The sequence below is a fragment of the Sinocyclocheilus rhinocerous genome, unplaced genomic scaffold, assembly GCF_001515625.1.
Source record: "Sinocyclocheilus rhinocerous isolate Xijiao unplaced genomic scaffold, SAMN03320098_v1.1 scaffold988, whole genome shotgun sequence".
Lineage (NCBI taxonomy): Eukaryota > Metazoa > Chordata > Actinopteri > Cypriniformes > Cyprinidae > Sinocyclocheilus > Sinocyclocheilus rhinocerous.
The window spans coordinates 1,836,194-1,846,845 of NW_015650363.1; the positions used below are offsets into that span (position 1 = coordinate 1,836,194).

Genomic DNA, 10,652 nt, shown 5'->3' on the forward strand with positions numbered 1-10,652 from the left:
TGCTCCAAATGGATGGTGCAAAACCTACACATGACAGAAGTCAGTCCCCCTATTGCAAAGGGGGCCCTTCAGTTGAGCAAGCCCTTTAAAGAAAGCAGCTGGTGCATGGGTGGTGAAAGTTCAGTAAGAGCTTGGAGAGGTGCCAGTTTCTCTAGTGCAATCGAAACCTCTCTTTCTCTCTTGTAGACTGTGTTACTGAACTGCCCTGAACTCCCTCCTCTGATGTAACTGAGTGAAAATAAAACACATTGCTGAAAGGTGACAACTTTGAAATGAAACATACCATAATTGCACTTTTAAGGTATTTATTTAAAAATTTTATTGCAGAAATGGTGGCTTCTTCACCACAGTTTGACATTGCATTGTGAATATTTGACAAAAAGCACAACTTCATGATAGTAATCACCCCCCCACTAGCTACACTAGTGTCCATGTGATATTTTTCAGACAACACCCCAAGTGCACATTAGACTTTAAAACATCTTCAAAATGTTACTTAAACTTAGTTCCTCTTTAAAATCCACATCTCATATTCTTCAAGAACACTAATTCCAAGGCTCTTCTTCGCCGTCAATCTCATAAACGTGCTCTCACAGTCCACCTGTCCTTTTCTCTCCTGTTGTCTCCGCGATGCCACCACAACAGACTTGAGAAGCACGGGAGCTTTCACTTTTCCATGCTCGTCCAAAAATAGATTCTGAACATCAGCTTTTCCAGGACGGCCAACCGTTCGCTGGGTCAGTCCACTTTTATCCTCCCAGTTGTGAGAATAATCCAGGCAAGATCTCAAAGCTTTTTTGCTTTGCATCGGTGTACCCTTTAGGATGGACAACTTCGACTTGTTTCTGGTTTCATTCACGTGCCAAAACCATCTCCTATCAGCGCTCCGGCAGAGTAATCGTAGGCACCCATTCGTAGACATTGCGGCTCTCCTCACAGAACAAGCTCAATCTCTCAAGAGCAGAATCTTTCCAAGAGTCAGCACTGGGGCTCTTTGGGGAAAAAAATAGAAGCAATATTAGTAAGACACGCAGATGTAGTGCAAATGTAGGTGTTGACAAAGTGTAGGTGCAGATGCAGTGAAGAGGAGTTGAGATACTCACAGTTACAAGTATGCAGTGTACGTCCTTAGGTTCCTCATCCTGATCGCTGCCCACAATGTTAGCAAGACGTTCAATGTCATTCACACGAACAATGTTGATGTCGTTGTCGAAGCAGAAGGCTTGGATGAGAGTGAAGTGGATCTGCAAGGCGATGTCACATTCATACTCCTCATCCGTAGCCAGGACGCAAAAAGCAACGCTGTCTGGGTCACTGAGGTTGCATAAAGGAGATATGTTGATTAGGGAACGGTTCAGCGTGTGCTGCTTGCATAAATGCATAAGGATGCACCCAATTATTCATTATTGGGAAGACTAGGTAATTAAAGAAACATTTCCATATGCCACCCTCTCAGTGTCTAATGACATAATGCATACTAAAAGCATCACCTTAAGCCGTTTAGTAATAAATAAACAGATACTTACACATTCATGACTTGTGCAGACTCATACACCCCAACGGTAAGGCAGTCCTGCTTCCTAGCGGAGACCAGAAGCTCCTCTAGTGCCGTTCCTGCACTCTGCATTCTGGAGAACACAACCGGCGTGTTAGTCAATATACTTTACCTAGCAATTGTTTGATAAAACGCAAAAAAACGAAAACAGCATCAACTGAATAAGAAACTCACCTATCGCCAGTAGCAGCTGCGTTATCTTGTCCACTAAATTCTTCAAAAGTCATTGTTTAAATCCACGTTAAGTCGCGTTTTGCGTGCGTTTCCCTTGCGGTGAGCTTTGAGTTTGTAACGCCGTGTCAAGCGCTCGCCTTGTTTTATACGGAATCAGCTTCAGTTTCTCGGCAGTGGGCGGGCATTCCGCTCATACCCGGTTCTGATTGGCTGGTGGCAAGGGTGTATGTAAATTACTCTGATGCAATCGCCTTGACAGTAAACAGCCCACGTGGGTATTCAAATATCACTCAGTCAACAACACAAAGTACGGCTCGTGCTCGTTCTTACTGCTTGGGTACAAACTGCGTGAAGTTTTTGAGTTCATTTTATTATTTAATCCCTTCATCTAGAAAAACGGAATTATGCCAGAGTTAATGTGGTTAACTCTAATATCGCACATTTTAATTTGTTTTATTTTGATGTTAATTAATCTAACCCTCACAATGGTCCTCACAAAGGTGACTTCAGGTAGTTGGTTTGTTGTTGCTCCAGTTCAAACCAGCTAGGAACCAACTACCATGTTTCATGCATGTATCCAGCAGGGTTGCTGTCCTTGGTCCCCACAATGTAAGCAAAACATGACCCCCACCAGCCCCACAGACACAAAGACTGGTGAGTGAGGCACACGCCACTCTTTTGCATTTGTAAAGGAGTCATCCTAATTTATGTGTCTTTGTTGTGTGCCCATTAATGACTGCTTGGCTGGCCCTAAAGCAGGAATAACAGCCTCATGTTCCACCTGCCCCTGGCTTTGTTGCAGACTGCAGAAAATGTGTCCCAGTGAGACCAAGAGCCAAATCTTTTGTTCATATTTTTTGGAAGTCAGTCAGTTGAATGCATACATAGAAATAGCAGATAACTATCACTCCACCTCAGGCCTGTTTAGCTCTTAATACCACGTCTAAAACGGTGAGCAATGTTATTCCCGTAAATAGAGATTAATCAATTATTCAGTAACATCTCGAAACAGCCCTGCACATATCAGACTACAACATCAAGTCTTGTTCAAACTGGCTATTGTAAGTTCTGTAATTCTGTATGCAGCAGTTTGCTGACAAGACTATTTAGTTGGTCTTAACTGGTCTCCCAGCCTGGTTTCAGAGGGGTTATAGGCACTTTGAGATAGTCAAGATGGTAGAGTAGCTGAAGATCATTTTAATCGTCTGGGAGACCTGCTTAAACCATCAAACCTGGTTTAAACTGATTCTTACAGCAGGGTGGAGTAGATATGACTTGATCTATGTTTACTTGCAACTTTTAGAGACGTTTCTCCTAATATGCCAAATGATGTAATAACTAATGCGTCAATATTATTTAAAAGCACCGAGATTTGGGGTTTATGATTGATATTACTCTTATGTTAGGCGCCATCTAGCGGCTGTGCACAAGTGGCCGAATGAATCACGCCATTCAGATACAAAAGATGCACTTGCTCATCATCTCAAATAGCAGGGATGAATATTTGCTCATGTTGAAACACTCCATAAATTCATGCATCTGAAATCAAACCTGCAGGGTATTGATACACGATACCACAGTTAAACACAGTACAACTGGATGATCGAAAGTGGCATTATATCAACAGATTTATTGTTCTCCTTTTCTAAAGCCACCTGTGTAGAACTAATGATAGCACAGTGATTCGAGATGTTGTGGCGCCATCTGCAGGTACAACAAGGAAATAAGAAACAAATATTTATCAGCGTTCCAGATATTTAAATTTCCTTTTAAACTCTTCTAATTTACTCTTGGTCATATATATATTTCAGCGTTTTTACTTTTAACATCGTAAGCAATGATATTATCTACTTGTATATACTTAATGAGCTTTTTTTGAGGTTATGACGTTTTTTTCGTATGTGTGTCAAAATAGATGGGTACAGATTTACGTCTCAGTTTATTTACTCTTGGTCATATATATATTTCAGCGTTTTTACTTTTAACATTGTAAGCAATGATATTATCTACTTGTATATACTTAATGAGCTTTTTTTGAGGTTATGACGTAAAATAGATTGGTACAGATTTACGTCTCAGTTTTAGCTAGTGCATTTGCATTAAAATAAAACAGGATAATTTTGGTTTTTATAGGTTACTTTGTGTTGATTTGCATTTCTTTCTATCAGCCTAAAAAGGACATGTCTGACTGTGATAACATGCTCAGACATGTACAGAAGACTGACCTAGTTTCAAGGTTTCATCTTATATAGATCACTTTATAAGAATCCCATTGTTTTGAAATTAGTGCCATTATATGCATCATTTCTAGTGTTATTATCATTATCATTTCATTGTTCATTCATTTCTTTATATCAATTTTCATCGTGATGAATGGCAAAAATGCATTTTTTTATAGTAAACTGATCATTTTTTATTAATTATAACATGATAAACAGTTTATGAACATTCCAAGTTTACAGATACATCAGTGCATCATATGACCAAAGAATGAAAGAAATTAATAAAAAAAGACTGCAATAAAAATAAGTCTTTTAAGAAACAAACAAAATAACATTAAAAAATAACATAAAAATGCTTCTCTGACACAGCAGATCATGACATTCTTTTCATACGTATATACATATATAGACATAAACAATTTTTTTTATTTGTGTGGATATGTGCAACACTATGCCCCCTCTAAAAGGTACATTTAATGCTAAATTTACAGCGGTTTGACGGAAGAGGTTCTAAGCCGCAAACAATGCACAAGCAAAAAATAAAAATTATTTAAAAGCTTTTCCCTTTTCTAAATACACTCCCATATCACTAGGACTGATCGTTTTTCAGTAGTGGAATCTCTTTAAGCATGTGGCTCCCTTACTAAAAGAGGGAAAATTATATTTTACTAGATGCCCAAAAGACCTAAAATGTCTCAAGTAATACAATTGCATGAATACATTTCCTGAATGTACTAAAACTCAATGTGGGCGCAATGCAGAGTTCAAAACAATATGACTCCTTCACGTTTCCAATCATCATTTGTGCAGATGAATAGGACAATAACATCCTAACAAATGGCTGCTATTATTAAAAAAAAGTGCTATTATAGCATGACAGTAGATCCATGTAAAAAAATTAAAATGAAGGAAAAAGGGTCAGAATGTGATGCTATAATGAAGAGAAAATGGCTATACTGAATTTTTCATCTAAAACAAAGCAAGTTTTGTTTTAGATGCTCTCCTACATTTCATCAGATCGGTGCTGTTTTATTATAACTGACGTGGGTTTCTGTTCCATCCAGCTCTCCTTGGTTTTGCTCTGGCTGTCGTAGATCACCGGAGATGCTGCTGAGTTCCTGTGGGACTCTGAGAGAGATCCGTCTGCTTTGAGATCTGACTGGGCAGGAGTGGGGAAGTCAGCAGATGAGTTGCTGTTGACACCAGACTCAGAGTCAGACTGCTCGGCCCGCTGGTAGTCAGGTGTGTGGTTCTGAGCGCCGGACAGCAGCACCTGGTTATTCTCTACAGTGGCCATGAGGAGGACATCCTGATCTGGCACTTCTTTAGCAGACGTGGATATAATGTCGTCTTTCAGGGTAGCTGGATAAGACCGCAGGGCTCGGGACATTCCTAGAAGCAGGGGAAAACCATGTTTTTTAATTATGCGTAAAGCACCAGTACTTAGGTAGAAAACTGATGGGAAAAAAAAAAATCATAATTATTTGAACCTTTTTGTAATACAATATTTTAAGTAGGTTTTTTTACTTTTCAGTTTTTTTTTTACTTTACTTTGCTCCAGGCATATTATGGTTAAACAAAACTAAAACATAAACATTTTTTGTTACTTGAAATAAAATAACTGTTAACTGAAATAAAATATTTTAAAAATTAAGGTTATTTTATTTCAGCTAGTTTCCAAGGCAACATTTCTCATTTTGGTTTACTTTAACTTGAACTACTAAAATAACTAAAACTAAATAGACTAAAACTAATAAATACAAATGAATAAAAACTATAGACATATTTAAAAACATACTAATAAAAATGACAAAAACACACTACCAAATTGCTAAAACTTTAACTAAAATTAACATACAAACAAAATATAAAAATAAACTCTATTTCAAAATATTAACAAGCTTTATAATAGTATATAAATTACACTAAAATAACCTCCTAGATATCTAAAAAAAACATGAAGCTTGTATCTTTTATGTTTATATTTATTTTACTGATTTTTTATTGACACTTACTAGACTATTTATGTATAACTTTAATCTGTTTGTTTGTTTGAGAAAGGGCACATGCTATTAATTTTAATGAAATTTAAATATTATTTAACTATTTAACTTATTTTTTAAACACATTTTTTAAATAAGGAAGTGTGTTTATTGGCATATTAGTTATCCTTATTAAATTAGCATCAAGAATTGTGAAATTTCACTGGTATTGATTACTGAAACTGCATTATTGTATAAGTAGAACAATACAGTACAACAAAACAGAATAACAAGCAGGACAACATTCCTCAGCACACTATGGAAACAATGACAAATGTTGTGCTCACCTGTAGACGACGTATACAGATCTTTCTGATTGCTGCTGCCAAAAGGATTGACTGAGGGGAAAATGATCAGACAGAAAGAAAGCAGGAACACCTGAAAAAGTGACAACAGAGAAGGTCAGGAAACACATCACACTGCCATTGTATTTCTGCAAGACACAAAGTTTCCATTACATGCTGGTGAAAGATTACACTCGTGCATATTTCATTTATGACCAATAAATATGTGTTCAAATAAAACCAACTCAACAGAACTACAACCCCACTGATAGATTACATTATAGAGTGGCTAAATACTCACCATAATACAAGTGCTAGTTGTGGTGGTTTTCATTGTGTACATTTTCACCATAGCCTGCAGTTTTCTTAGCTGTTCAATAAGGGATCTTTATATAGAAAACCAACAATTGTTGTTAGTAGCAATTAAGTATCATTAAAATCTTCACTAAAATTATGTTATGCTACTGATGATGAATACACATGATGAAGGCGTACATGTTTTGTTTCTGCAGCATCTCAACTTTCTTCTGTAATTCCTGGTTGTGAGCAGTGCAGATCGCAACCCTATGGATATAAAAAATATTATTTCAATTACTTAAAACTATTTAAGCAATTTACAAATAATATTCAAATTCACACTATCTTATAAAAGTTTGGGATCAGTAAGATTTTTTTTAAGGAAATTAATACTTTGACACAGCATTAAATTGCTCAAAAGTGACGGTAAAGTCATTTATAATTTTACAAAAATTTTCTATTTCAAATCATTTCTGTTCTGAACTTTCTATTCATCAAAGAATCCTGGGAAAAAAAACATTAGAATGATTTCAGAAGGATCATGTCACACTAAAGACTTGAGTAATGACCACATCACAGGAATAAATAACATTTTACAACATAATAAAATAGAAAACTGTTATTTTAAATTGTAATAATATTTTACAATATTGCTGTTTTTACTGTATTTTTGATTATATAAATGAAGTCTTTGTGAGCCTAAGACACTTCTTTCAAAAATCTTACTGACCCCAATCTTTTGAACGGTAGTGTAAATCACAAAAACAATACAGTTGCACAATATATATAATTCAATCCTGAAACCTTATTCATTGAATTAATAACAGCTGAAGCATCAACTGAACTACAACAGTTACAAACACTGAATACACAGTACATTGTGCAATAGCTTCATAGTTAAGTGTTAAGTGCTTCCTGTATTTTAAGAAACATTATGATTGTCATAGTGTCTGTCTCTCACACTAACCTGTTCTCTAGGCCATCAACATAAACTTTCTTCTTCTTGCGACTCTCCTGAGCAGACTGCTTATTCCGGATCTTTCTCCTCACCCTCTTCAGGGTCCGTTCCTCTGCCTAAAGGCACACAGCATTTTAGCTAACACTATCATGTTACGTTTAATTTTGCATTTCAAAATTTGTTGCAAAACATCAATATGAAAGCACCATTAATCAGAACCCATTTCTCTTACCTTTGTAAGAGGCATATGATTTGGAATGGTTGCACCTTCTTTTGCCAGAAGTCTCCTCTCCTCATCAGTCAAAACAATCTCTTTGAACTGGAACTGGAGACAAAATATGCACATTATATCTGATCTGAGTTGTCATGGTAACAATTTGCTGTTTTCTTTAAATCATTTGAAATGTACCAGGTTGTCTGGTTTGCTGCTCTGTGTGGAGTCTTCAATCGTGAGTGAGCAGGGCAGCTCGGGGGAGAAGCCATCTTCCATACTATCATCCAAATCATCTGACAGGAGGATAATCAAACTTATGATGGGACACTTAAATAAACCATTTGAACAAAAAATAAAAAGAAACAAGAATATTTCATATGGCTCTACACACCACAACATGACCTTACCTACATCTATGAAGACATCAGACTCGGGATTCTCTGATCGGACACTCAGCAGGGCATCTGTGCCCTGTGGCAGGGTGTAGCAGTGGTCTGCCTGCACCACCTGGGCCTCGTAGCTCTCTGTCACACATTCGGAATAAAGCAGAGGCTCGACGCCTGGACTGGGGACGGTGTCTGTCTCACTGCTATCATGTGGACTCTGGCAGTATGGAGGGGTGGTGTCCTCAGAGATGCCGCTGTCACTGCCGTGAGGAGACTGAGACAAGCAGTTGATAGTCAGGCCGTCCTCTTCCTCACCCAGAAGACTGCTGAGAAAGTCCTCTGTATCCATTGCACTCAGCATCTGCAACAATAAAAGCATTTCTTTGTCTGTCTGTCTATTTAATCTACATACTGTAAAGTAATTTCTATTTAGTTATTTATTATTATTATTCAAAATAAATGTATATAATGGTTTACAATAAATTTATTTAATTTGCAACAAAGTCTGTCTTACAGTCTATCTATTTATCTATCATGCACAACAATAATAAATATTAAATAATAATGATTTAAAATAAATAATTTTAATGTCTTTGTTAACAAATGTATCTATCTATCATACAACAATATTTGTTATTATATTAATATTACTATTGTATAAACACATTCCATTCAGCATTTGCAAGAATAAAAGCATCTTCTGTATTATGCAGTAATAATTTGTATTATTAATATTATATAAATTAAAACGATAAACTTATTTTTATTATTTATATTTTTAAATATATAATATATTATATAAATACACTCCATGCAGCATTTCAAAAGACAAAAGCATTTGTATCTAATCAATATATTTCATAATACTATAAAAGTGCAGTTGCATTTTCTTTTTATCGGTTTTCTTATCATACTAGACTATATTATAACTTTTACGTCACAAAAACATGAAATTAGAAATTATTTTCAGATTTAGTTCAATGGACGTGAAGGTTACATACATCATGCTCTGAAAGCAAATCATCCAGCAAGTTATTCCCCTCTGTGAGGAACAGATCACCGGATCCTGGGTCTTCATATGGGAAGATTAGACCAAGCAGGTCTGTGTTCTCCATATCCTCGCAAACCGACATCTGACAGTGCTTTAGAGAAGTAGAAATCAAATGAGACTACATGAAACAGGGCAGATCCGCAGCGAAACTGCGCACTGATAGCTCGATCAAGTTCAGACCCCGCCCACTCATCATGTGACTGCATTTCCGTCTTAAACAACACCACAAATGACAACCAACAACTTCACAGCATTAACAATAAATCTAAATCGCAAACAATAAATGGTTATACTGTGTGTGACAAATAGTTTTAAAACCCACTAAACCAGGAAATACTACTATAACACGATGATATCAGTGCAGACAATAATGTTACTAGTGAAAAAACGATACAGGTCAAATTTGAATCTGATTTGGTTATGTGTTCCGATTTGCTAAATATTCATCACAGTGACAATATGTATCGCAGAGTTTTAACAGATTTATTGATAATGACAATAATAACGCTATTAATAATAGTAAAACTAATAAAAAATAGAACAAAATATAATAGAACAGGACAATGGAATTATGATAAATTGCATATATTATAGGAATTAAAGTATTTGGTAAAGCATGTGATAGGTCTGACATTTGACAGCTCTACAGTTACAGTAAGAATTGTGAATTTTGCTGAGGAAGGCAAAGTCGAGAAGCATCTAAAATGCTTTAAATAAACCCTTACCTCTGATGATCTTGTACCGAAATAACATACGTTGACATAGACAACAAATGGGAAGTGCCTTCACTCTTTGTCCCGTTCCTGATGAAATCACCCTCCAACGAGGCAAAAATTGAGTCATCACGTATGGGCGCGTCAGTACGTGCACGTCTTCTGCGAAAGGCTTTCTGGGAGTTGTAGGGTTTAATGTCATGCCTCGAATACGCCATTTATTAATCTGTAGGCTACTTTAGGAAGACTTCGTGAAAATGTTATTGCAAGTTTAAATGGAAAAATCCATTTAAAAAAACTTGTGTGCATTATAATTCATGTCGTGTGTATAGAGTAGGCTATATATATTCATAAATTGTTATTTTTGTACACAGTGCAACATTTTAAAAAAAAGTAACCAAATAATAATAATTATTAATTATATGTAAAAAAAAATATTTATACTTTAATATTTAACATTTTAATATTCAAAGACAAAGATCTAATTCAACATAGCCTAATAAAACTTTATATACTAAATTTGTGACTTGTAATATCTATTATTTTTCACAATTCTTGTTTTACACAGTTTTCCCCCCAGTCACTTTTTGATTATGAGATATATTAAAACATTAAAAAATACAGTAAAATCAGTAAAAGCAATGAATGAATGAATTGGTAAGCATCACTTCACACAATAATAAAAATGTTTTAGAACATTTGTGGTAAATAATTGTGAATTATATTGCAAAGGGAATGTTTGAAACAATGCAGTCC

The 10,652-nt window shown here is 35.7% G+C and overlaps 2 protein-coding genes across 2 annotated transcripts; both read right to left on the bottom strand.

The window, feature by feature from the left end:
• Positions 1-262: 262 nt before the first annotated feature.
• Positions 263-1,862, bottom strand: LOC107711842 (growth arrest and DNA damage-inducible protein GADD45 gamma-like). Its single transcript, XM_016516885.1, has 4 exons — positions 1,730-1,862; positions 1,527-1,628; positions 1,104-1,314; positions 263-992 (listed from the first exon to the last, which is right to left on the bottom strand). The coding sequence occupies exons 1-4, from the start codon at positions 1,780-1,782 to the stop codon at positions 879-881; spliced, it is 480 nt and encodes a 159-aa protein (XP_016372371.1). The 5' UTR covers positions 1,783-1,862; the 3' UTR covers positions 263-878.
• Positions 1,863-4,114: 2,252 nt separating this feature from the next.
• On the bottom strand, positions 4,115-10,008 carry LOC107711890 (cyclic AMP-responsive element-binding protein 3-like protein 4). The gene is made up of 10 exons (XM_016516970.1): positions 9,909-10,008; positions 9,134-9,274; positions 8,154-8,493; positions 7,942-8,039; positions 7,765-7,857; positions 7,542-7,648; positions 6,773-6,841; positions 6,579-6,663; positions 6,281-6,371; positions 4,115-5,343 (listed from the first exon to the last, which is right to left on the bottom strand). The coding sequence occupies exons 2-10, from the start codon at positions 9,263-9,265 to the stop codon at positions 4,955-4,957; spliced, it is 1,404 nt and encodes a 467-aa protein (XP_016372456.1). The 5' UTR covers positions 9,266-9,274; positions 9,909-10,008; the 3' UTR covers positions 4,115-4,954.
• Positions 10,009-10,652: the final 644 nt, after the last annotated feature.

Coding starts and splice junctions, on each gene's coding strand:
- LOC107711890 (XM_016516970.1), bottom strand. CDS start 9,265: ATGTCGGTTTGCGAGGATATGGAGAACACAGACCTGCTTGGTCTAATC. Junction 8,494..9,133: donor ATTTGCTTTCAGAGCATGAT/GTATGTAACCTT, acceptor TTATTGTTGCAG/ATGCTGAGTGCAATGGATAC. Junction 7,649..7,764: donor ATCATATGCCTCTTACAAAG/GTAAGAGAAATG, acceptor GTGTGCCTTTAG/GCAGAGGAACGGACCCTGAA.
- LOC107711842 (XM_016516885.1), bottom strand. CDS start 1,782: ATGACTTTTGAAGAATTTAGTGGACAAGATAACGCAGCTGCTACTGGC. Junction 1,629..1,729: donor GCAGCTGCTACTGGCGATAG/GTGAGTTTCTTA, acceptor TGTGTTCTCCAG/AATGCAGAGTGCAGGAACGG. Junction 1,315..1,526: donor TCTGCACAAGTCATGAATGT/GTAAGTATCTGT, acceptor ATGCAACCTCAG/TGACCCAGACAGCGTTGCTT.